A 26271-nucleotide genomic window follows, 5' to 3' on the forward strand; every position below is an offset into this window, starting at 1 on the left:
CGCCTGACCATCCGTTATATCATCCTTGTAAATGTTCTGGAAGCATTCGTTTTGTTCATGAAGACTGGTAAACAAAGCTCCTTTTAGACATTCTCCCTCTTTCTCATTTGTAATATAGTCTTATAGAATGGTTATCCCACAGCAGAAAAAAGTAAGGAGAGAGAGAGAGGAATACAAAAAGCGAGAAATTAGTTTATTTTTAATTAACGTAATTAACCAGATATTGTGAATTATGTGACCATCCATTCAAATTCTCACCTATTTATCGAGAGGATATGCCAGAAAGAGTACCGATGCTTGTATTCTGTTCACAATTGATTCACCGATCGATGTCCTTTTTGAAAACCCTGCTGAGAGCATTGACTGTTGTATTCGTCTGGCTTGTCATCTTGCCTAGTTTCACCCTTTGGACTTGGCGATTTTATTTCTGGAGTGGTGAACATATTGGATTTAATACGATTTCAACCCATAATACAACATTGACTGGAGAAAAAGGATTAGCCCCTAGTGCACTAAAGTAAGTGATGAACAATGGAGGGTTTTATTGGTTATTAAACTTTATTTGAACATCAGGAGCTTCTTGAGTGATTGTCTTGAGGGACAAATCATTACTGCGTTTGTGATCATTATATTTGTAGCAGCCTATTTATTTAGAGAATGGGTCATGCAAAATTTACCTGCAGACGATCATCATCCACAACAGCCAGTGGTAGAGCCAGTGCTTCAAAGAGGTGATGAACAGCAGCAATTAGTACAAGAGCAAGTGGCGATTGATACTTTATTGAATGCTATGCAAGTCATTAATCCACCTGAAAGAAGAGACCCAGAACATGAATACATTCATCACTTGGAACATCAATTGGGTGGAATAAGAAATGAAATAGACAATGAATTAAATGCAAGACATCAAGAAAGTGCTGTGCACAACAATAATGATCACCAGGACAACGATGAAGAAGAGAATGAGGAAGAAGAAGATTTAGCCGAGGAAGAGTTGGGTCATGACGCATTTTTACGTATGTTTAATGAGCACATCAATAGAAGACGTGAAGAATTGATTCAAAGAGACATGATCCTCGCTCAACTGAACAGACCCGAATTGAACCCTGAGCCTCCGGTGGCAGCACCAGCACCTAACAACAATCATGCGGCTGTGGAAGAAAATGAGGAACCGTTTGAGGTGGCGGATGACATGAACGGTGTATTAGAAGCTATCGGTATGCGTGGTAATCCATGGATGCTAGTACAAAACTCGGTCTTGATGTCCCTCATGATCAGCTTATGTCTCGGTTTGGCTGTCTGGATTCCCTATGTGGTCGGACGGTTGATGATCATGATTCGACCGATCAGTTTCATAGAGACACCGATTTATATCTTGAGATTCATCACTGATCCTCTGGTTGATTTCGTATTGGATACTTGCATTCCTTCGATTTGGTCGATGGCAGAGCCTTATTGGAAACAGATGATACCTCAATCGATTCAGACCGATCTTCAACTGATGTATCAATTCTTTTTAAAGGAAACTATGAGTTCCCCAGCCGTGATGGACCAGTCGACAGATGGCATGATTGATTGGAATTTGATTCAAAGCAAGATTGAGACCACAGGCAGTATGGCATTAGCGAGGTGGCATCAATTTGCCTTGGGTCAAACAGCACTGGATCGCACGATATGCATCTTGGTGGGTTATTTTGTTTTCATCTGTTTGGGCTCTTGGTATCTCGCACACGGTAAACGTAGGATGTCAGCCGTGCAAGACCTGATTCGACAGCAAGGCATTTTTTTAAAGGTTCTCTTTTTTATCGTCATCGAACTCGTCGCGTTTCCCACTGTCTGTGGTTTCTTGCTGGATTTTGCCACGTTACCTCTCTTTGTGAATGCGTCGATTGAGACCCGCTACGGATTTCACCTCAAGAGTCCGTACTCATCCTACTTTTTACACTGGTTTCTTGGCACGGGTGTCTTGTTTTATTTTGCCATCTTTATCACCGTCAGTCGAGAGATCATTCGTCCTGGTGTGATGTGGTTCGTCCGTGACCCGAACGATCCTCAATTCCATCCGGTGCAAGAGATGGTCGAGAGACCGTTTAGGAATTTGCTTTACAAGATCAGTCAATCGGCCTTGATGTATTCCACGATGCTTGTCTTTGGTGTGGGCACCGTGACCTATACGTTGGCCATGACCGGTGTCGTCTTTCCACTTCGATTGCCCTTCAACAAGCCACTGTCCACACTCGCACTGGATTTATTAGCCGTCCAGTTCTTGCTGCCTCCACTCGTACAACTCGTCAATCCACGTGAGAATTCAAAAAAGGCTTTGGCGGTCTGGTGGCATTTTGCCTGTCGTCAGTTGAGGTTGACGTCCTTCATGTTTAACGAACGTCGACCGGATGAAGAAGGACATCATGTCCGAAAGAGTTGGAAAGCGATTGTTTTCAGAAAGAAGGCCAAGATGGCTGAAGATGAATATTCAGAAGTAGCGATTGATGATGATGATGAAAGCAGTGATGTTGTGTTTCAAAAGGATGGGATGTTGGTCCGTGTACCTAAATATGACAGTGTGCCAGTGGATCCAAAACGTCGTATGCTCGTCCCAGTGGATCCTGTGACATTAGAAGCGATTGATGAAGAAGAAAGAAGAAGAGGACATCCTGCGGCTGCAGATACAGGAGATGAAGCCCAATCGACCATTGTGGTCTATATTCCTCCTCATTTTAAACTGAGAGTAAGTAGGGATGGGTTGAGAAGATGGTGGTTAACGTTTGATTAGACGATCCTGTTCTTGTTGTTCATGTGGCTTTTTATTTCTCTCTCGGTTTGTTCTGTGACTGTTGTGCCTTGTAAGTAAGATGAAAGAGTCCAAAGGGAGGGGGATGACTTACGTTCTATAAAGTGCTTGTAGGAAGATTACTTTTTAAGATCTATCTTGCACCTCATGTGGATGTTGTGAATGACTTGTATTCTTTTGCTCTTGGACTCTATCTGATGGTTGGTATCAGTCTGATGACTTGCTGGCTTCACTCCCTCTTGGTTGACTATCGATCCAATGGTTTCCATCTGGATGTGTTCATGGATTACACAAAAAGAAAGGCTGAAAAGGTAAAAGGAAGAGGGGAGGATGAAGAGTGTGTTGCTGATGTTGTGTAGGCAAGTCGATGTCTTTATCTGATGGTGACACTGGCTGTGATGATTCCACTTTTGCTGGGCATATCGGTTGATTTATTTGTGTTTATGCCGATAAGATCTTATTATTCAAAAGAGATTGTGATTCATTTATCACAGGTAAGTGTAGGATGAAGGATAGGATTTGTATTTACTCCTATTAGAATTGGTCTTTTGGTATTGTTTATATGAGTATATTTTATCACACCCTCAGTTTGTTACCTACACAAAATAGAGTTCGAGTTTATATGGATTCAGTCTTTGGTAATCATCTGTTGGAAGCAGATTTAGATGCTGTGACACGAAAGGTCATTGTGCCTGTGACGATGACTACGATACTTTTTATTCTCTTGCCTGGTATGCTATCATGGATTGTACTTCAAATGACAGGTAATATTGAATCCAATAGAAACAAGTTGAGACTGAACGTAAGATAGGTTCACAAGATGATGGTTCAGTTCAGTTATTAGTCATCCGATACACTTATCCAGCTTTGTTTTGTTTAATGATTACAATCTTGTTTAGTTTTGTAACAAAGAAATTATTCAACATGTGGATGAAGGCAGTAAGAGATGATACTTATTTAATAGGAAAGAAACTACATAATTTGGATGATTTATAACAAAAAAAAAATGTATAAAAAGTGAGAGAAGAAAAAGAGAGAGAAAGATTGGGGTTGTCTTGTATAAATTTTCAATTAATAAAAATATATAAAAAAAAATAGTGTGTACAATGTGTACCCTTCCCCCTTCCTCTTGTGATATGAACTGTTTTGAAAATAAAGAGGAAGGAATGAAGAAAAAAGGGGAGAGGGAAGATGAAGAAGGTTGAATAAAGTACAGTCGATTCTTTTTTTTTTTTTTTTTTTCTTTATTTTTTATGTGTAATATTCACAGTGAGCCCCATGATTTAACTTAAAGAGAAATAAGGTTTATAAACAATACTTTTCTTTTTTTTTTTTCTTTTCTTTTTTTCTTTTTCTTCTTTCGTTCTCTCTTTTTTCTTACTAAAATGAGTGCTGGACCTAAATTAAGTGTGATGCACTATAATATCAAAGACACATTTCAATACCGACGATTATTATCACCACCTTCTTATATTCAACCACAACCAACAATAACATCCACCACAAAATCATTTACATGGCTCGTATTCATGAATGAAAAATGGGTTCCATTTGATCCCATCAACCAAACGAAACTAGAACAGACATTGACATTAGGAGGCACATTTGTAGACATCACCGACTCTCATTTTCCTCATGTCAACCGAGTCCGAGTGTTTCCAAAGAATAATTACCTGAGTTACCTTGGAGTCAAGTATCGGTTATCGCGAATTATGCAACCAGATGCTTACTTGGATCATGTGGGTGTTGCTCAGGCAAATGATATGATTTATTAATTAGTTTTGTATTTTACAATAGACTTTTATATAAAAGACTGTATCCAATAAATTTCTATTTTAAATGAATATGAGCCTTCTATTCATCACTTGATTCAACCCTACACACGGGATATCAACACCTGATGAACCCATCTTTATTCCCTTTTTTTTGGATAAACTTTGATCCAACCCTCTCTCTCTCTCTCTTTCTCTCTCTGCAAAAAAAAACGTGGCAAAAAGTTGGTACAACATTAAGAAAAGCGTGCGTCTATTTCAAATCGAGCATCTTGTATCTCATTGGATGACTTAAACTCTTCATGGCGTCATAGAAGCGAATAGACCAACAACAAACATAAAAAAGGGGTTGTTTGTCAGAAAGGTTGCTTTTCCATGTGCTTTAAAAAACGTGTCAAGGGCCCTTTCAAAAAAAAAAATTTTTTTTTATCGATAAAGCGGATGCTTGTCAATAGGATAAATATAGTATAAAAGGATGATGGAAAGCATAAGAAGGGTTTGATTCAATCCATTTTTTTTTCTTCTTCTTTTTCTTATTCACTTTCTTTCTTTTTTTCTTCTTTTTTTTTTTTTCTCTTTTATTTTCATTTCTTATTAAATCATGTCTATGCAATATAACGATATCATTACAACCACTTTTAAGAATCAACAACAAAAACCTATTGAAAAACCTATTGAAAAACCTAAGCGTAAGCAGGTGAAAAATGCTTGTGGTAAAAAGAAAGAAAGAAATAAAAGAAATCAAAGCAAAAAATTAATTTTTATTAGTCAACTGTCAAAAGGCTTGTAAAAAGTGTGATGATGGCAGACCCTGTAATCGTTGTATTAAACTCGGGTTGACAGCCACCTGTCGTGATTCGGATCGTAAAGAACGTAAGAAGGGAGTCAAGCGTGGACCTTATAAAAAACGTCAAGTGTACAATAAGGATCAACCTGTTTATCCTAAATTAACAGAGGAATTAATGGTACCAAGTCAACTACAATTTCCAGATTTGATGGGTTATACCCAACCTATATCTCCCGCCAATAGTTTCACTTCTTCTTCATCGGATGAAACGTTACACTTTGCATATGGATACACAGACAGTTACTACCCAACGATTGGCGAAGATAACTCTTGGGAAACAACTCAATTAGAAAAGTTATTATCCATGCCAATCGAACAACATTACGAACTCAATCTCTTGGATGGTCCTTCTTATTGGTATCCTGTTCATTCATCTGCATCACCCATTCAACAACCATCATTCATCGATTACAATATACCACTTCAATTCAATCAATGGTCATAAAAAAAAAGCATTCCATTCAACATCTCTTATAGAACACTCCATCTTCTTTATGTCAGCACACACATTTTAACTTATGCCCTCCTTTTCTTTTTTTCATGTTCAAGCCTTTCTTTTTATGATTTTTTCTTTTTTTTTTTACTATGTCACACAACATTCATATGCTTTCATTACCAATAAAATTTATGCTTACTTTTCTAAAAACTAGAGTCTTCAAAGTCGGAATTACAATCATTTCCTTTTTTGATCCTATTTCACACGTCGATTCAAGACCCGGTTCACTCTCTTTTCTGTTTCAACCATTGAATTTGAAAAATAGAAAGTAGGTTGGACACCCATTTCAGTCTCAAGTTTTCACTTGTTTTCGAAATGATGACAAAGGATGTGATGACAAGCTTTCTAGTCATGACTTTCTTCAATGGGTCGGTTGGACAACCCATCATTGTATTCACTTTATTGTTTTGATCAAAAGGAAAAAGGGTGAGGCTAACCAAAAATGATCCATAAAAGCCATTTGGGTAGCCTCTGTTCGTTCATGATGATCATTCACCTTTTTGATTCCTGCGTTGCCCTTGTGTGGATCCACCGAATCTAACGAGAGGACGATGGTCTTCTTGACCATCAACGATCTGCATCCCTGATCGTATGACAACACAAGGGGGTGGGTGAGAAAAGGAAAAGGTTTCAAAAAGAAGGCTGAAAGGCAGTGATCGAGCCTGAGCTCTGTAAACGCTAGATTCAACCGACAAGATTGGAAAAATGTATATACTTTTGAAACCCTCATTCCTAATCGTTGTTCCTGTCACTCTTTTTCTCTTTTCGTACCACAGCAGAAAGAAAAAGTCGAGTCGAGTTGGCTGGAATATGTATTGAGCCCACAAGCTTCTCCTCCTCTTTTATTCTTCATCCTAGTGATGTTTTCAAAGGGTTGAAACAAAAAAGTGAGTGAACTGGGCTTTGAATGGACGTGTGAAAGCATTCAAGTGAGTATGGACTTACGACAAGCATTCCTATTAATAGAAACATAATACAATTATTCTTATTGTCTTTTTTTTTGTAATTTATTTTTTGCTAATTACTCATCGGTTCTTTAAAAAAAAAAAAAAAAGGATTACCATCACACAAACCTTGGTCCTTCATCCACTCTAGAAAAATGCTTGAATCAAAAGGAAATCCATGGTCAGCAAGAGAGAATGGTTTGTTTCTGTAGACTTTTTTTTTTTTCTACAAAAAGTTTTATTTCATAAAGCGTATGCTCTTTATACAAATCAGGAGAAGACCAAATCCCTTCAAATTGAAATTCAAATGCTATTTTCCCAACTGGATGCTAAATAATGATCTTGATCGGGGAAGGCCGCAAGTAGGACAAAAAAAAATACAGCACATGAAGCCTGAGGATCACCTACTGACTTTAAAACACTCTTATAATTCTAGTAAAGACTATGTTTGTGTGCCTGTAAATAAGAGTGTCACTTTTATTGAATGAATAACAAGTCAAGTATTGGTTTTTTTTTTAGTTTGAATCTGCACAAGGGAGAAAAATAGTTTTTATCTACTTTTGCTTGACTTGAAAAGAGCATTCATACCACCTGTTCTCCACATGTTGATTATAAAGTAGTCACTTGTAAAATTCGCTGCTGCAAAGGCTGAGATCCGTCGACTCAAGCAACAAAGCACTTTTTTTTCCTTCTTGAGTGGTCAACGCAAACTTCCTTTCATACTGCTGTTACCCCCCCCATTCATCTGATTCCTATTTACCATGACACTTTAAACCTCTTCAGAACTATTTCTTACCTTCAGATGCTGAATTTTATAAAGAACACCACGTTATGTCAGTAACAAATTAGGAAAGGGAAATGTGATGACTTTTTAGCTGCTTTTAGGTAGGAATTTTTGGGTGATGCGTCTTTGTAAAGAGTATAATACATCGAGACAAATATACCCCTATGTTGGCTCAACACTCCTACTCCTGGTTTACTGAACAGATCGAGAAAGAGAGCAGGACTCTCTTATTTCAAGAAGATCGTGCCAAATGCATATTGGGTTGTAGATAACATGGTGGAAAGAGCATCATGATGTTGGGCGTCTGGAGTACTGACCCACTTCAAGCCCTGGCTTATACCTACAGAGTATGCTCTTTGGTCACTTGAAACAAACCTAAAGGACATTGGGGTCTCTATTAGCCATGTGAAAGATTTGAAGCTGACACTTCAAGTACAGTGGGAGAAGATGGGTGTTGAACTTACGAAACGCCTAGTGAAAAATATGAAAAGAAATCATGTCAAACGGTCATCGGCATCAAATAGGAACATGGCAGATATTGTCACTTTTTTTTTTCTAAAAAAAGAAACCATACCTTCAAAGGATTGAGCACCTTTCTTTTATTTTCATTTAGTAATCCCATGTTGATTTTGACATATGCTCTTTGGCAATAAATTGAATTCAAAAACGATAAAGCATTTTGGAGAACGACCCTACTGAGGTTCATCTCTGAAAGCCGATTATATCTAACTGAGCCTATTATCTAAAAAGCCGAGCAAAGTTAAAATGAATGACAATGCAGTGAAATCAAAGAATTTCAGGCGTAGTAATAATGACAACAATGCCAAAGCTTATGGTGGCAGCTTTATAAACAGTTGTCATGGTTATCAAAATGTAATTTCACTGATACTAAGGTTGCTTGATCTGAATATCAAAATGCAATGTTTCTTTATTTCACATATTAGTCCATTATCAACGACATTACTGAAGAAAACAATGCAAGTACAAAGTGCAAATGTGATGTATGCCAGGAAATTGTGCCATAAAAAGATATAAAAAAAGATAAAATAAATGCAGCATGTTATAAACGTTAGATCATCACTGAAATTCCTTTAAAACCTCTAATATTTGGAAGGAATGAGTACATCTCCCTTTGTAACTTTGACAACTTTTACTCTATAAGCTAAAAAGAAGGACTTTTCAGGAAACGGTTGTTCAGAAACATAACACTACTTTTTGTAGCGCGAGTTCCATAATGCTGTCCAATGTGGAATGAATGTTTCTTTACGTTCCCCACTTCTCCAAGAAATTTATAGGAACCACATCAAAAGCCATAAACGGTAGAACATAATCTTTCTATCGTGTGTGTTTCTTATATCAAACATAAATGTCAGATTTTATCATCTTTAATTCAAGACTGCCATAGACCGGCTATCTGGAAGGTTTTCCTGACAGCGCCACTTCCAGTCTCACTGCTAGCAAATGCATCTCCATCTTCCTTCTTCTATACAAGGTTCGCTGTCCTACATCCTCAGCAAGCTTCCAAAAAAAAAAGCATTACTCGTTTTTTGTCTGGCGTACAGTCTATCATTTGCTATCTGATGTTGGTACTCTGCAACTCCATAAATCTCTTCATTTCCATTAAATATCTATCTAGGCTCTCCTTATCTTGCATGGATTCACAAAACAAACGCTAATTCCACTTTTTTCTTTGCATTGTCTTACATTATTTCTTTTTACCCTAAAAGGGTTATACTTTACTAAAATTAAAGTGGTCTGGGCAATTAAGGTGTAACGTCGCCATGTGTCCATTTAAGATTGCAGATTCAAAGTGAACACCCAATATGCACATAAATGTTTTACTAAATATGAAGGTAGTACCGGAATAGTTACACGGTTTTTTTTGGTGATAAATGAGGTCATGTCTTAGAATGAGGATGATATGCATCCTTTGCAGGTCAAACCATGTACGTTAATTGTTAATTAAATATATCCATTCTTCCGAATCTCAATTTTAAAACCAAGCAAAACAACCTTCTCTTTTTTTTTTAAGATAAAGAGACGTTTATGGACAGATCTATGAAGCACATGACAGATCAATAATTAACCGATTTCCAATAAGGGTTAGCTTCATTCTTATTCTTTTATTCAAAAGCGATAGCACGATTAGGAAAGAAAAGAAAATTGAACATCTGGGGTGCGAGTTATACAATTGAGTTGCGAAGATATTGAACTTTATTCTATTGATTTCTTTTTACATATTTATAGGAGGAATGCAAATACACAGTGGTAAATGAGGTAATTAAATTCTAGTTTCTTTGGTCTGGTTTACCACTATATGGTGGGGCAGGTGAATATGAAAAGTTTTCTTCAGGTTTATACAGATAAGGTTGATTGGGTACATATGCATTACTCTGTTCAGGATCATATTGGTGTAATTGAGAACGTGGATATGAATGCACTCGTTTAGGCTCGTTTAGGCTATACAGTTGGTTGGGTCGGCTCTGTTGATTGGCCTGCTCATGAGTGTGTCCTGAACTATCCTCGATAACATCCTTGGTCTCTGTCGGGAAAAAGAGGGGGATCAAGCCAAACACGGCAAAGCAGATGGCTACCATTAGTGCATCAAAAATGTAGAACGGCCATTCGACTGGAACGATCTCATTGTTTACATTAAACCCATATTGTACGATGCGATACACGTTACGAATAAGTAAGGCTGATGTGGTAATATAGAGCAAGTAAATCAAGTTTTGTTTAGGGTGACTTTGCCCGTAAACCACATAGTCAAACATTCGATTACGTTGAACATAATTGAGTATAACAAAATAAGCCATAAAAACAAGAAATTGAAGAGCGAGACCCAGAAAAACCAAGGCAAACCCAGCTGTTCTTGTTGAAGCATTGCTAAGCATGCCACTACCAGCGGCCTGCAATATGGAGGTACCAAGGGTACTAATCGATAAAATCTTGGACAGCAGATCGGGTTGATAATAAAACTTTTCGCTTTGTATCTTGGCTAGCTTGATGATGTGAACAAGGCAATTGTAATTGGTTACTGACAAGAGATTGGCTGATATAAGCAAAAGGACAGTCATTCCAGTATAGGTGCCGGTGCTTGGGTTCTTGATGACTTCGTACCGCAAAACAAAACCAACAAGCTCCAGAATGGCCAGAGTTGGGACTTTTATCATAAATGCTGGTGCATTGAGCCGATGTATACGGTGTATCAGGAAGGCAGTAAGAACAGCAAAAACAGCAATACCAACATAGGTAAGTGAAATAGAAGGAGAATAGTGAAACATGTAATAAATCATCATTTTATCTGTCTCTTCATTTGATATGGATGAATCTGTGCTATTGGTAGACATGTTGTCCGTGTTTATAAGGGAAAACAAAGTTTTTGCTTGTTATTTATACCGATTAGCTTTGATGTAAAAGTAAAGATCTAAACCAAATATGGTAAAATTACCCCGAAACTATTTTCATTTTGTGCTGCAGCGCCACACTTTTTTCTTGATATGGTATAAATTGGCCGAGTATAAAAAATGATTGCTTAGCAAAATAAAAGACAGGTTGAGCAAAGAAAGGTATTCATTGGTCTCAGCTTACTTTACTTCATTTGATTCTTCTTCATCTCTTCTATTTTTCCTACATTTATTATTGAAAGCTCATCCAAAACTCTCTTCATGGGACATTTTCGATCGCCCTGAGATTTCATAAGCCTCCGTTTCAAAGTAATTTTCCATTTGCACGCTGAGTAAATGAATGATTTTGCAGGTTTTCATTACGCGGTGTTTTGTATTCACATCTAGAATTCAGCTTTTATTAGAAAGTCAGGGCTGTTGCAGCATTAGGAACAAGCCACTTCATTTTGATAGTCCAAGTCAACCCGTCTTTCTTTTTCAATATATCTCAAGGCCTTTCTTTGGTCGTCAACTATCGCTTCTACTTGGATTTGTGAAATCACAAAGCATGAGATAGTTTGAAGTAAATATGCAATCTTTATAATAGCTTTCATATCATTTATTAGTATAGTCTTATTTAAACTATTTAATTTTTGAAAATGACAAGGTAGACATAAAATGGTTCAATTTAAAATTTTCTACATTAAAGCAAACTATTACTAAACTCTTTTTTCTATAGAAGTACTGAAATCAAAGCTATATGTATATAGATAGCTTTGGTATGTAAGATAAACATCGGCATACTTCTTTTTAATAATTCTTTATTAGCTTCCATCTTGCTCAAAGTAAGTTTTGTAGTATTTACCATGTAAAACCTACTAATTAAATTTATCTATAAATCGTTTGGTGCGTGTAAGAACAGGGCTGAAGCTTACTTGGTCATAAAAAATTAGTAGGACCTGCATGCTATATCCTTTCAACTGCAAAACATGATCTAAAAGGATTGCATACTTAGGCTGTTTGTCTGGGCAAGCATGAGGGTAATACTTTTAGTACCATATTCTTTCAATAAAACATTGAAATATTTTTACTGTTTTCAAAAGTATCAGAATTTAGCTTCAAAATTTCGTCTCTGAAAGTGTTTTCAGAAACGAGGAATAGGTGCAACATACGTATGGCAAACCTTACGAAACATAATTAGACGGATATAATATCCTAAGACTTTTTTTATTTATTTTTAATGAGCCATTCTTAGTCGCACTTATAAACCAATCCAATGACAAAAAAAAGGACCCACATTTAAACAAGGCAAGTGATCAATACACTATTTTATTTTTATTCTTTGAGACGCAGCAAATAAGTAAACAAGCAAATAAATAAACAATTAGATAGGTAGTATCAAGAGATAACTTAATTGGAGATGGGTGCAATCTGGACTTGAGGGACTTGAGGATTAAAGACAACATAGTTGTTCTTCAAGAAGACATCACCAAAGATAGCAAAGTCATCTTGACCATAGCCGAAGCCAGCAACACATGTATTACCATCTTGTTCAAAGATAAGGGAATCAGTTGGGACCTCGAAAGTAGAGCCGCCGATGGTGAATACAAGAGGTTGAAGCTCAGAAGTATCACAATTGATGTTGTAGGTACCGTCACCATTGTCATTGGCGTTGTAAGCTTGAGCGACAGAGGAAGCAACATTGCTAGGAAGGATCAAGAGAGTGGTTCCAGTGTCAAGGATGGCGCTGAAGGAGTCAGAGACTTGAGAGCCACTAATAGAGGCACCATCGATCGTGATGCCATACCAACCGTTCGAGTTGTCAACAGCGATGGTGGTCAAGTCACCGCTAAACTTGGAAGAGTCATAACCACCAAAGATATACTCACCTCCACCACCGTTGCTTTCCTTACCAAGGTAAACACCAAACACGGGGTTACTGATCAAACCTTGACTAATCAAGTTGTCCATAGGCGTCTGGACGCCACTGACGGTCGTAATGGAATCAAAGCCAAGGCCGAGAAGACCATCAGAGGGACCGCTGGAGAAGCTGGAGGCCTCACGTTTAGCCAATTCAATGATTTGGTTCTTGATCTTCAAGCCACCCAAGTTAACAGTATCTTTACCCAAGATACCACTGGCACTAGATCCGTCACCATAGGAGATGGACCAGGTACGACCATCCTTAGCATAGGTGCTGGATTGACTTGGGTCGTACTTGGTTTGAGAGCTACCACAGTTAGTACACAGAGTGGAAGCTGTAAATATTCGTATGAAATGGTCAGTTTAGGATTATCATTGTACCCATGTATGTATAGAGCTTACCAAACCAAAGATCGGAAGAACCAGTGTCAAAGTCAAGCTTAAGCTTGATACCAGGTGTACCAACAGTGACTTCACCATAGTATTCAATATCATTACCATCATCAGTAACAGGAACAGAACCGGAGCTTTCAGTGCCAGCACTTCCAGAAGAAGAAGAAGAAGAAGAAGAAGAAGAGGATCTAAATCTAGCATACTTGGCATTGGCCTTTTCAATAGCACGCTTAGCATTAGGCTTGTAATTGGCATTCTTGCTCAAAGGAACGTTGATCTTTTTGCCACTAGGGGCAGCTTCAACGGCAAGTGCCATACAGGCAAGGGCCACACAGGAAGAGATCAAAGTGAACTTCATTAGATGAGAGAAGGAGAGTTTTGTTTAATTGATTGTGATAATGATAGAAAAAAAAAATAAGAAATAAAGGTTGCTTATATATATATATATACACGCATATAATACAGACACACAGACACAAAAGATTCATAGACATGTGCATATATCGAAAGATATGAAATATTGGTTTATCAAGCAACTCTTTTTTTTTTTTTTTATAAGATATCTCATAAGCTGATAAAGGTATATTATTTCTTTATTTGGTACTATTTACCTACATTTGGAAAATAAAATGTTATAAAACAGAATTAACAGTGTAACTTCCGCCATTGCAAAATGAAACACAGACTAATACGATAATTATTAAATCAACTGAATCCTAAACAGTAACATTGTGTATTTCCTTTATATATATATATTTAGCTCTTATTGTTGCGCTGATTTTTTTTCTCTATTTATTTAGTAGAACATAGAGTGTCTTTTTGTTAAACTGTGATACAAGCAATGAAATAATGAAACGATTGAAAGATTGAATTTACCTTCTTGACTTGCTTTGATTGGCCTTTGTTCTTACTTTGCTTTATCCTTAAAGGATCTTCAGTTGTACAGAACCTGTACACAAACACAAGCACATACAAGCTTGTCCTATGTCTGTCATTATATCATTGGCTTTATATTGTGCTAAACATACCTCATTCTAGCCTATATACACACGTATTTTCTATGTTTTAGGAAACTCTTTCCTCCTTTTAGTTAACAGAAAAGGATCCATACACTCGGTAAACTCTTTTATTTTTTATTCTCTTTATAGTATGTTTCCTAGGGATTACTTTATAACTCGTTTTACATGTCTTTACCATTATTTTTTATATTATTTTATTCGATTTTTTTCTTTTTTTCTTTTTTTTTAAAAAAAAAAAAAAAAAACAAAGGTAGAACCAAATGGTAAGAGCATCGGGTTTGTTAGCCGTTTGAGCTCGGGAAATCTTTTTCATATGAACACCAAGCAAGTCAAATAAAGCATATATTTCTACAATTGTAATAACACACACACACACAAATTAAAAGAATACAACATATCCCCCGCCCCTTTTTATATTACAACGCGTATAACACAATTAAACTAAAGAAGGAGATAACCAGGGTCATTCATTATAGTGAGATAGGCTCTCTAGTATCTTGTCTCTTTTACATACACACCGAGATAAAAAATCTGAATCCAAATTTATGAAAGTCTGTTATGCGTTATTGTAACTTCATTTCCAATGCCCCATTACTTTGAAGAATTACTAATAATAAATAAAGAATAAAACAATATAAAAAAATTTGAAAGATATAAAAACATCATTATAAAATAAACTTTTATTTGTATCGATGGATGATGACGAAGCAAAGCGGTTATATTATATTGTTGATATGTATAGCAAGTTTATTTATGACTACTCCGGTTGTATTGACGAAATCAGAACCAAAAAAAAAAAAAAAAAAAAAAAACATCAGGCACGCTTAAAGACATAGATTTCTCTCGCTTATCCCTCCTCGTCAAAGAAGCAATAGATAATCGGAATTCCAATTGCATGTCTTTGCTTCCAAACAATTGATATGGAGTATATGGGATCAAAGTGAAAATATTCGTCACAATACTAGTTTTTTTATAGGACCTTTTAACGATTTTCTAATACATGATTGGAAAGCCAAATATGATGGCGATGTTTGAAATAGCGACGATTACGATACCACAAACAAAGCATAATTTCCTTACAGTAATTGTGAGTTTGGATTATCTATGCACTATTACGAGTATACATCGTACTGTTCAAAAAATGGCACGTATACACCATAAATCAAACCATAGTTACTATTTGAGTATGTACAAGGGATGCTAACAGTTTTACCACTCAAGCGCAATTCTTCACTTGGTGCGATCGTTCATTTTTCCAGATGATGAGCCACATCCAGGTAGCCAATTCATTTTTATTTATGGTGTCCCTTTCACATTACTATGTCCCTTTAAATAATTGATTAGGTAACTAAATAAAATGTGAAGTTAATTGACCAAATTTGAGCAATTGGACTGAAATAAGTTTGTTCATTTTTTCGCAAAATTATTTACAAAAATCCATTATGCAGCTTCTAAGACTGTCATCTGCTTTAAGCCCATAATTTTTGATACTATCCTAAGCTTTTAACTAGGACAACTCAATAGATGAATAGAGTGGAAGATACAGACATCTATTGTTTCTTTCTTCAACCAGATTTCGAATGACAGCAGGTATATAATAGAGACATTGTCTACCATAAAGTAATATCCCCGTGATTTCTCGTTAAAATAAAAGATAACAAAGTTCGACAAGTCTAAGAAAATATATTCTTTGCTTAATGCCGTTATGTCTTGTATTTGTATCCTTTTCATAAAGGCTCGATTAAATCATTCACAATATATCTTAATTAATTATAGCTGAATTTTGACTGTGGATAAAGCCTCATAAATGTCTGTCTATAGTAATTCAAGTGAGCTGTTAACATTTGCTCCTTAAGTTTGGTCTTGTTTTTCATATATGTGTCATTGTTTCAGGAACTATATAAAAAATTGTAATGAATCAAAGAAGTAGAATTAGTCGTGACCAAATAATAAGGAAAAGAGTGTTCAAGCCTTTATAAAGCATTTATTATTTTGATTTTTGTAATTTGAAGATGAGGCTTATTTAAAATTAGAATATAATAATGAGTTTAACTGGTGTGTTCATAATTATACAGCTTAGTATCCTTTGTGAGAACTTTACAGTCTACATCAAACAAAGACATCGGATGTCTTACTTAAACCTATAACATAATCGAACTTTGATAGAAATATTGAAATGGTCTGTTTTATTATTGTAAATGTTTATTGGTGTATTATAAGGCTTTATAGTATAAAAATCCAAAAAAATTATTAGAGCTTTGTTTACTCTTCCAAAAAAAATTCAAATAATAGAAGGATTTACATAGTCATGAATCAAGAAAGTTTAATCTGTAGGAGTTCACTTATAATATAGTCTGATTATGTTTAGAGATTCTGTCACGTCAATATACAGACTTATGCAGCAATGTATAGCTAAAAAAAGAGAAGCCGTTATACAATTAATATTCAGTAAGAATGTAATCCATGGTCTGTGAATATAAACTATATAAATCATATCCGGTTACAATGATACTGAATAAATGATACTTTATACGTTTTATAAAAAACATCTCTCAATGCCACCATTGAAAATAAAGGGCTGGATTTACATTGAATCCATCGATGGCAAATTTGACATATAAAACAAAGCTTGCAAGAATTATAAAAAAAAAGTTTTTGGCTCGATCTAGAAGTTTGTAGAATGAATTTCATCAAGAAAAAAAAACCCAAACTATGGATAAATTACACATTTATTTTAAATGTAATAAGGCAGATGTATTTCACTCTAGATATTGGAAGATAGTCGAATACCAGGATATCTAGCAATTATGCTTCATCACAGATACAACTACATAAAATTTTCTTTTTACAGACAAGTAATTGCGTTCCTATTTTTAAACGATGAAGACATTTCAACTCATCAATGAAAAAAGAATTAAAAATAAAAGAAAGCCATGTTTCACAATAGTTCAGACAGTTTTTCTTCTTAAAACCACGAACCTTTTGACCTGCTCGTGATAAGTAGAATAATATATTCTAGTGTGTTTTGCCGCTTATATTACATGTCTACCCCACTATTTGAACAAGATATGTGATAGATAAGGAGCCCTGTTTAAGTCTATTCTTGTTCTCTCTGTCTAGCGGCTGTTTGTCAAACATGCAAGACGCAGCAACGAAGTCATGTTGGCTTTGAATAAATATAAGTTCATTTATGGATGTAGAATGGACACGAAATGTAGACTTTCAATTCGACTCGAAATAGTAATTTATTTACTTCAAACCAGCAATATAACAGGGAAGCTTGTTTGCACCTCGTTTTACTATTCCTTGTTTTTTTTATGTACTTGTAAATTTCATTCTGATAGGTTCCAGTTTAGCTTAATTCCTTTTTAATAGTACATACACAGAGTCTTTTGGGCTTCAATAAAATTTTGTAAACGATATGTATAAAACTATGTTGTACAGATCAGTAATAAACTCGCACTTATAAGCAAACGAATCAGGATACTGGAGAGCCTATCTCACTATAATGAATGACCCTGGTTATCTCCTTCTTTAGTTTAATTGTGTTATACGCGTTGTAATATAAAAAGGGGCGGGGGATATGTTGTATTCTTTTAATTTGTGTGTGTGTGTGTTATTACAATTGTAGAAATATATGCTTTATTTGACTTGCTTGGTGTTCATATGAAAAAGATTTCCCGAGCTCAAACGGCTAACAAACCCGATGCTCTTACCATTTGGTTCTACCTTTGTTTTTTTTTTTTTTTTTTTAAAAAAAAAGAAAAAAAGAAAAAAATCGAATAAAATAATATAAAAAATAATGGTAAAGACATGTAAAACGAGTTATAAAGTAATCCCTAGGAAACATACTATAAAGAGAATAAAAAATAAAAGAGTTTACCGAGTGTATGGATCCTTTTCTGTTAACTAAAAGGAGGAAAGAGTTTCCTAAAACATAGAAAATACGTGTGTATATAGGCTAGAATGAGGTATGTTTAGCACAATATAAAGCCAATGATATAATGACAGACATAGGACAAGCTTGTATGTGCTTGTGTTTGTGTACAGGTTCTGTACAACTGAAGATCCTTTAAGGATAAAGCAAAGTAAGAACAAAGGCCAATCAAAGCAAGTCAAGAAGGTAAATTCAATCTTTCAATCGTTTCATTATTTCATTGCTTGTATCACAGTTTAACAAAAAGACACTCTATGTTCTACTAAATAAATAGAGAAAAAAAATCAGCGCAACAATAAGAGCTAAATATATATATATAAAGGAAATACACAATGTTACTGTTTAGGATTCAGTTGATTTAATAATTATCGTATTAGTCTGTGTTTCATTTTGCAATGGCGGAAGTTACACTGTTAATTCTGTTTTATAACATTTTATTTTCCAAATGTAGGTAAATAGTACCAAATAAAGAAATAATATACCTTTATCAGCTTATGAGATATCTTATAAAAAAAAAAAAAAAGAGTTGCTTGATAAACCAATATTTCATATCTTTCGATATATGCACATGTCTATGAATCTTTTGTGTCTGTGTGTCTGTATTATATGCGTGTATATATATATATATAAGCAACCTTTATTTCTTATTTTTTTTTTCTATCATTATCACAATCAATTAAACAAAACTCTCCTTCTCTCATCTAATGAAGTTCACTTTGATCTCTTCCTGTGTGGCCCTTGCCTGTATGGCACTTGCCGTTGAAGCTGCCCCTAGTGGCAAAAAGATCAACGTTCCTTTGAGCAAGAATGCCAATTACAAGCCTAATGCTAAGCGTGCTATTGAAAAGGCCAATGCCAAGTATGCTAGATTTAGATCCTCTTCTTCTTCTTCTTCTTCTTCTTCTTCTGGAAGTGCTGGCACTGAAAGCTCCGGTTCTGTTCCTGTTACTGATGATGGTAATGATATTGAATACTATGGTGAAGTCACTGTTGGTACACCTGGTATCAAGCTTAAGCTTGACTTTGACACTGGTTCTTCCGATCTTTGGTTTGGTAAGCTCTATACATACATGGGTACAATGATAATCCTAAACTGACCATTTCATACGAATATTTACAGCTTCCACTCTGTGTACTAACTGTGGTAGCTCTCAAACCAAGTACGACCCAAGTCAATCCAGCACCTATGCTAAGGATGGTCGTACCTGGTCCATCTCCTATGGTGACGGATCTAGTGCCAGTGGTATCTTGGGTAAAGATACTGTTAACTTGGGTGGCTTGAAGATCAAGAACCAAATCATTGAATTGGCTAAACGTGAGGCCTCCAGCTTCTCCAGCGGTCCCTCTGATGGTCTTCTCGGCCTTGGCTTTGATTCCATTACGACCGTCAGTGGCGTCCAGACGCCTATGGACAACTTGATTAGTCAAGGTTTGATCAGTAACCCCGTGTTTGGTGTTTACCTTGGTAAGGAAAGCAACGGTGGTGGAGGTGAGTATATCTTTGGTGGTTATGACTCTTCCAAGTTTAGCGGTGACTTGACCACCATCGCTGTTGACAACTCGAACGGTTGGTATGGCATCACGATCGATGGTGCCTCTATTAGTGGCTCTCAAGTCTCTGACTCCTTCAGCGCCATCCTTGACACTGGAACCACTCTCTTGATCCTTCCTAGCAATGTTGCTTCCTCTGTCGCTCAAGCTTACAACGCCAATGACAATGGTGACGGTACCTACAACATCAATTGTGATACTTCTGAGCTTCAACCTCTTGTATTCACCATCGGCGGCTCTACTTTCGAGGTCCCAACTGATTCCCTTATCTTTGAACAAGATGGTAATACATGTGTTGCTGGCTTCGGCTATGGTCAAGATGACTTTGCTATCTTTGGTGATGTCTTCTTGAAGAACAACTATGTTGTCTTTAATCCTCAAGTCCCTCAAGTCCAGATTGCACCCATCTCCAATTAAGTTATCTCTTGATACTACCTATCTAATTGTTTATTTATTTGCTTGTTTACTTATTTGCTGCGTCTCAAAGAATAAAAATAAAATAGTGTATTGATCACTTGCCTTGTTTAAATGTGGGTCCTTTTTTTTTATCACTTTATAAATGCATTAAAGATTTAAAAGTAATTTATACATCTGCATCAAAATATCTCCTTGGAGAGTGAATTTTGCTTAATGTCTTGGTCTGATGCTTTGTACTGCATCGCAGAGAATAAAGAGGGCTCCTTAAGTACAGCTTTGAGTAATACAGATGTAAGTTAAACACTCTATGCAAATTAATCCAATCAGAAAACATATATACTACAGCTACATGATTTCTCAGTTCCAAATCATATAATAAACAGCGAAGTTTTATATTGCTGTTTAAATTAATAAACAATCAATTAAATCGATACAAGTTTTCCTTCTTTCGTCTTCGCACCGACTTAAACACATTCTTTTTTCTCTCTTTTGCAAAAAGAAGATTAAATAGTCAACATATTTTGTTTGTTTATAATAATAAATTTTAATGAGAACAAAAAGTTTCCAATAAACTTCAGGATGTTGTTTATTCCTTTCTGACCTTCTTGGTCTTCTTGACACCACGGAACTTCTTTTCACGGTTCTTCTTTTCCTTACGTTGCTTACGACCACCCTTGGGAGGTTCAGCAAGACCGTAGCGAACGAGACGGTATCTGGGCTCAAACTTCTTGAGGGCTTCCAAGTTATCATAGATCAAGGCGAAGCCAGTGGTCTTTCCACCACCAAAGTGGGTCTTGAAACCGAAAACGGAAACAACTTCCTTTTCAGCCTTGTACATCTTGGCAATCTTGGCGCGGAGTTCGTCCTTGGAGACGTTGGCAAGTCCAGGGTGGATGACATCGACAACCATTTGCTTACGTTGGAGCAAGCGGTTGGTGAGGAACTTACGAGTGCGAATGGTGACAGTCGAAGCGTCGGCCTAAAAAGTAAAAGATAATCGTTAGTCTTTATGTAAAAATTAGTCAAGATCAAAGAATGAGAGAAAAGAGAAAGTTGGAAATGGTTGGACATTTTTCTTTTTTAATTCATCTGTCATTAAGCTCATTGAGTATCTAGTAATCTATCATCTGCTTTGTATCCAGCCTATTCCTCATCCATCCATCCATCTATCTATCTATCTATCTGTTTAGTGATCGCTGTTTATTCTATCTTGATATGATCTCTTTATTGATACTGTTGCTTTCAATTCTAGACTCAAGTAACTATTTTACAAAAAAATCTATCCAACCATATGAATCATCCATCCATCCTTATCCATCCATTCTACTGATCCCTTTTTGTTTCTTTCTCTTTCTCTCACTCTTCTTTATTTTCTTGTTTTTATTACGCACCATTGTGAATTTGAAGAGTTAAAGAGAAGGATCTTGAATTTGCTTACTACGTTTGTGTATACACTCTATTTTTCTGACTCAGGAGCCAATTAAATCACCGACCCTTTTTTTGTGATGCTTCCATACATGTACATTTAGATTATGCACATATTCATTTTATTTTATTTTTAATAAGGGGAATATATCACACAAAAAGAATATTTACAAAAAAATTAATGATGATGGGGTTCTTTCAAAGCGATAGCAGCCATTAAACCAATGCCGAACAGCATAGCCGTCAATTCTTTCAATGATTGAGATATACTTTTTTTATCATTGAGTAACTCTGGAAGGACACCCACAGTAGCGATGTAAATGAATCCTCCAGCAGTAACAGGAATGGCTAAATCACTCCACATCATATCCGTACCCAGCAATCCACCGCGTTGATGTTTTTGTTGATCCAATAGATGCAATGCCATTTCTTCAATAAATATCCCAATCAAGGTACCAATATAAGCACCAACCGCTGTTGTGAATTGAGCGGCCATGGCCCGTTTTTTGCTGAATCCCGATTTTAATAGAATAGCATAATCACTTACTTCATGAGGGATTTCGTGGAAAAAGACAGCGACGGTTGTGGTTGCACCGACTGCAGGGGATGCGTAAAATGATGCAGCCATGGCAATCCCGTCCGTTAAGTTATGTGTAAAATCAGCCAAGAGATTGAGATAGGTACTTGCTTGTATTTTTGGGCTCATCTTCTTTGGTTTGACCTTCGCTTTGTCTTCTTGACCGTGATGATGGTGATGGTGTTGCTCATTTCCGTATAATGTTCTCATCATCTTATCTGATGCGTAAAAGATGAATAACCCCGCAAATAGACTGATGCCGACTAATATACTTTTATGTTCACTATGTTGTGAATGATTATCATGTTGATGATGGTTGGAGCTGAAAGCATGAGGTAATAGATGAATAAAGACATCACCCAACAAACTTCCTATAAGAAACATATCATTTAGCTCACATAGAAAAATATAATATATAAATCGTACCAATAGCAAAGTGAACAAGAGTATTTAAAGTGGTTGGTTTAATATTTGGAGGTACAAAATAAAGTAATATGTTTGGTATAATCGAAACATATGAAGTCGCTAATAACGAGTTCATCATTGCATTTCCTGGGAATAAGAAGGCAAAAATAGTTTGCCTTGACATCTTTTTTTAAACAAGAAGGAAAAGAAAAGTACAATTTTATGTTGCATTGTTTTTTTTTATTTTTTATTTTTTTTTCTCGATTTACTTTCTCCGTTTTAAGGGGAGAGGCTTGGGTCATTTTTACCCGTTTTTTTTTTTTTTTTTTTTTTGTGTTTCAAATAAATTATATTCTTCTTTATTACTTGATTTTATTTGATGATTTACGCCTATCATTGTTTTGCGCTGATTAAAATATATCAAGTAAAGGATTCTCTCTAAATCAGTGCTACAATATTCCAAGTACCAATTTGCGGCTTCTCAAAAGCAAATGGCAAAAATTCAAAGCTCTACTTGTGAATTTCTTCTCACTTTGGTTGATATCTAGTTTGCGGGTTGACTTGGCTAAGTTGCCCTTTTTTATATAAGAGTAGCAAAGAGAACAATATAGATGAGTTAAAGCAAATCATACAGTGGGTAAAGAGAATAATGACGACTTTTTTCAATAGAGGAGCTTTAATGAATTGAACAAAGTATGAAAACATACAAAGACCTTTTTTTTTCATTATTAATAATAAAAGGCCTACAGAAAAAAAACCAATTGCTAAAAAGACATACAGAGAAAGAAAGAAAGAGAGAGAGAGAGCTGGAAAAGATCATGATAACTCCAGAGAACCAGAAAACCCATAGATATCTAACTTTATTTCTCTTGAGTGAATTAGAAATACCCAAAGGCTTACTTCTTGTTTTAAATCATAATAGGTATTTACTTGCAAGATCAATCCCAACAAGCTTGTTTTATTATGTCAAGCATTTGCTGGTCTTATTGCAAATTACTCGGTGAATGCAAGATATGACACCAAGCAGCAACCAACAGGGAATATGAAAACAGAAATAAAAGTAACATTGTTAACTCTAAAATAACCTTTTCCTCTTATACGGATTGAAATACCAAAGAGGATCCATCAGCTATTCAAGTTAAGGTTCGTAACATGCCCAAGTAAGTTGTAAAGTCTATTTAGCTGTACTTGTGTTTTGCATAGATAGTATGCCACATAATGCTTTTGAAATGTTTACTCTTGTCATAAAGAAGGATATGATATTTGTATCACCAATAAGCATATCGTACCAAGCTCTTAGGAAGTGAAAAGAAACGCATTCTGTCTTGATTGATAAACCGTATGTACTAGAGTCTTACAAAAACAGCAGCCCAATTAAATTTGTTTAAGTTTTAGTCAAGCCACTTGGAGGCCAATTCGCTGTGGCGAAGTTGGCTCACCTCGTCCATGCTTTGGTTGAAAAATTGGTATACTGTGCTTCCACTTTCAATTTACTGAATTTTTGAAAAGCCTACTCCCTTTTTTAAGTTATTCTGGATACTTGTGCGAGGTTAAATGGCTCAGAAAAATGGGACCAACTTGGTCAAATGTTTGAAAATAGTTTGGCCAATTTCTGTCAAATTTCAAAATGATTATAAAGGTTCTTTATTCAAGCATTTAGGGGGATATATTGATCGAATGCTGGATAAATCTTTTAAAGTATTTAGTATTTGAGCTCTACCTAAGTTCAAGCGTTAATATAGTAAAGCCTTATAAGCAATACTTGCAATGAAAGTTTGTTAATTAATAGAAATTAAATAGACTAACCACACAACCCTTACAATGATCTATCATCATAAAAGAACTCCACTCTACTTTTTTTTTATTTATCCCAACATTCATTCAATACTCTGCTTCTGTCTCCAGAAATATAAAAAAACAGCATGCACAAAAGCTCAACATGATTGTCTGTTTACTTTTTCATATACATAATGGATTGCAACCTTTCCATCCAATTTAATTTCAGCTTGCTGATTGGTGCTTTTGCGACTTGCAATGTAACGTTATTAAAGATAATATTGAGCGATAGTTGTACCAAATCGCTTTTCAAGCTTGACAAACTTACACTAATATCATCTGAACACTACAAAGGATCATTTCAAGTCACTTGCGAATACTAAGTCTTGGAATGCTTCATTTTATCCCAAAAAAAAAAAGTCATCTATCCAACTGTCTGCCAATTTTAGTCTTTAGCTATCTTTGCTTTGTTTCCCAAGTCCTGATTTTTATACTTTTCGTCAAACCCCTAAAAGAATCTCTTGTCCCTTATTATTTGATTTATACAAGCTTTCAGTTCTCGTGGCCCTATCCCCCACTCGCTTTGAAAATTCAATTTTTACATACACAGTACAAATCATGTACAACGAATAACCTAATGCAAACTGTGCTCTCACACCTTTACTTGATTGCACCTTTCTTTTTTGTTGTAAATAAAGTCTTTGAGGACGCGTTGCGCGTTTATTGTACCCTGCTTTGTTATACATCATGCAGCATGTTTTTTTATTTTATTTTATAAAAAGCTTCATGTTGTATATTCAAGTAGAGCAACCGACATCTATTCACTTTTGGTAATCCAGGATTCCAAATAACTGTAAGCAGACTGCACTGGACAATGCAGTAACTTGATCTTTTATGATTCATAAAAAAAGATTCATAAATAAGCGAGCTTTATCTCTTGTTCATCCTCTTTTTGAATCCTTTATCTTCCTGTTGTCATGACAAATAGTTTTTCATATAAAAAACCATGTATGCAACAATCAGAATGGATGGTTCTGTTTCAATTGACACATGTTTTATTAATTTAAAACTCAATTTCAAAATTCCCAATAGAGCTTGTCAATTCACCAAGATGCTGTGAATCATTTGTTAATAAAGAACTCACGACGTTCATCAGACTGTCTCGTTCAACAGGCTTCCCGTTTTTAGCAGATTCATATAGAGCTTGAAGTTCAGGGACAGATGAAGGATCCAGTTCGAGAGATTCTAATAGTTTCAACATATCTTGTGCGCTAACAGTTGTGTCTTCACCTATTTTAATCGTTTATGTTATTATTATGAAGCCTAAAAGAACTAGTCACCTTGATTTGGTATGTGAACAAAAGGATCATTGCTGTTGCTATTATTATTGTTGGTAGTAGTCATTGTTAAATAAAAACAAAAAAAGAAAAGAGTTCAAAAGATGTAATTTATATTTAAAAGATCATAAATCACATGAAAATAGAATTGAAAACATTAGCCGATTAAACTAAAAAGGTTTGTATAACCCAATCACATTCTAAACAATTTATATATAAAAAAAAAAGATTCTTTCATTTATGATCAAGAAATAAAATAAACAACTGTACATCATTCATGTCTTTTTTTTTTTTTATTCAAAATCATCCATGGACTGTGGCTTATAGTTTATGTCTTTTCAGTAAACTGTCAACAACTGAAAACGTTTTTATCGTCAACACGTTTGGCCTAACCTTTTGATGTCGATTGGAACAGTAAAACATATTTATAGACTGATTCCTCCTATTCAACCATAGTTCAGCTGAACCAAGCCTCATGAACAAGCTACTAT

At 35.5% G+C, this 26271-nt stretch overlaps 10 protein-coding genes across 10 annotated transcripts; 4 read left to right on the forward strand and 6 right to left on the reverse strand.

Annotated features, from left to right (window-relative positions):
* Positions 1 to 329: 329 nt before the first annotated feature.
* RO3G_06995 (uncharacterized protein) lies at positions 330 to 3698 on the forward strand (the record flags this gene model as incomplete). Its single annotated transcript, XM_067661585.1, has 7 exons — positions 330 to 517; positions 574 to 2728; positions 2774 to 2843; positions 2897 to 3102; positions 3151 to 3285; positions 3330 to 3555; positions 3691 to 3698. 7 exons carry the CDS (start codon positions 330 to 332, stop codon positions 3696 to 3698), a joined length of 2988 nt encoding a protein of 995 aa, XP_067517686.1.
* A 478-nt stretch (positions 3699 to 4176) lies between these two features.
* RO3G_06996 (uncharacterized protein) lies at positions 4177 to 4566 on the forward strand (the record flags this gene model as incomplete). The annotated part of the gene is made up of 1 exon (XM_067661586.1): positions 4177 to 4566. The coding sequence occupies one exon, from the start codon at positions 4177 to 4179 to the stop codon at positions 4564 to 4566; it is 390 nt and encodes a 129-aa protein (XP_067517687.1).
* A 598-nt stretch (positions 4567 to 5164) lies between these two features.
* RO3G_06997 (uncharacterized protein) lies at positions 5165 to 5855 on the forward strand (the record flags this gene model as incomplete). Its single annotated transcript, XM_067661587.1, has 2 exons — positions 5165 to 5276; positions 5332 to 5855. 2 exons carry the CDS (start codon positions 5165 to 5167, stop codon positions 5853 to 5855), a joined length of 636 nt encoding a protein of 211 aa, XP_067517688.1.
* A 445-nt stretch (positions 5856 to 6300) lies between these two features.
* RO3G_06998 (uncharacterized protein) lies at positions 6301 to 6474 on the reverse strand (the record flags this gene model as incomplete). The annotated part of the gene is made up of 1 exon (XM_067661588.1): positions 6301 to 6474. One exon carries the CDS (start codon positions 6472 to 6474, stop codon positions 6301 to 6303), a length of 174 nt encoding a protein of 57 aa, XP_067517689.1.
* Positions 6475 to 9922: 3448 nt separating this feature from the next.
* Positions 9923 to 10984, reverse strand: RO3G_06999 (uncharacterized protein; the record flags this gene model as incomplete). The annotated part of the gene is made up of 1 exon (XM_067661589.1): positions 9923 to 10984. The coding sequence occupies one exon, from the start codon at positions 10982 to 10984 to the stop codon at positions 9923 to 9925; it is 1062 nt and encodes a 353-aa protein (XP_067517690.1).
* A 1446-nt stretch (positions 10985 to 12430) lies between these two features.
* Positions 12431 to 13694, reverse strand: RO3G_07000 (rhizopuspepsin-4; the record flags this gene model as incomplete). The annotated part of the gene is made up of 2 exons (XM_067661590.1): positions 12431 to 13278; positions 13346 to 13694. The coding sequence occupies 2 exons, from the start codon at positions 13692 to 13694 to the stop codon at positions 12431 to 12433; spliced, it is 1197 nt and encodes a 398-aa protein (XP_067517691.1).
* Positions 13695 to 18996: 5302 nt separating this feature from the next.
* On the forward strand, positions 18997 to 20260 carry RO3G_07001 (rhizopuspepsin-4; the record flags this gene model as incomplete). Its single annotated transcript, XM_067661591.1, has 2 exons — positions 18997 to 19345; positions 19413 to 20260. The coding sequence occupies 2 exons, from the start codon at positions 18997 to 18999 to the stop codon at positions 20258 to 20260; spliced, it is 1197 nt and encodes a 398-aa protein (XP_067517692.1).
* Positions 20261 to 20846: 586 nt separating this feature from the next.
* Positions 20847 to 21170, reverse strand: RO3G_07002 (40S ribosomal protein eS24; the record flags this gene model as incomplete). Its single annotated transcript, XM_067661592.1, has 1 exon — positions 20847 to 21170. One exon carries the CDS (start codon positions 21168 to 21170, stop codon positions 20847 to 20849), a length of 324 nt encoding a protein of 107 aa, XP_067517693.1.
* A 693-nt stretch (positions 21171 to 21863) lies between these two features.
* On the reverse strand, positions 21864 to 22851 carry RO3G_07003 (uncharacterized protein; the record flags this gene model as incomplete). The annotated part of the gene is made up of 2 exons (XM_067661593.1): positions 21864 to 22633; positions 22689 to 22851. The coding sequence occupies 2 exons, from the start codon at positions 22849 to 22851 to the stop codon at positions 21864 to 21866; spliced, it is 933 nt and encodes a 310-aa protein (XP_067517694.1).
* Positions 22852 to 25506: 2655 nt separating this feature from the next.
* Positions 25507 to 25847, reverse strand: RO3G_07004 (uncharacterized protein; the record flags this gene model as incomplete). The annotated part of the gene is made up of 2 exons (XM_067661594.1): positions 25507 to 25733; positions 25784 to 25847. 2 exons carry the CDS (start codon positions 25845 to 25847, stop codon positions 25507 to 25509), a joined length of 291 nt encoding a protein of 96 aa, XP_067517695.1.
* Positions 25848 to 26271: the final 424 nt, after the last annotated feature.

This window comes from Rhizopus delemar, genomic scaffold (assembly GCF_000149305.1).
Source record: "Rhizopus delemar RA 99-880 supercont3.5 genomic scaffold, whole genome shotgun sequence".
Lineage (NCBI taxonomy): Eukaryota > Fungi > Mucoromycota > Mucoromycetes > Mucorales > Rhizopodaceae > Rhizopus > Rhizopus delemar.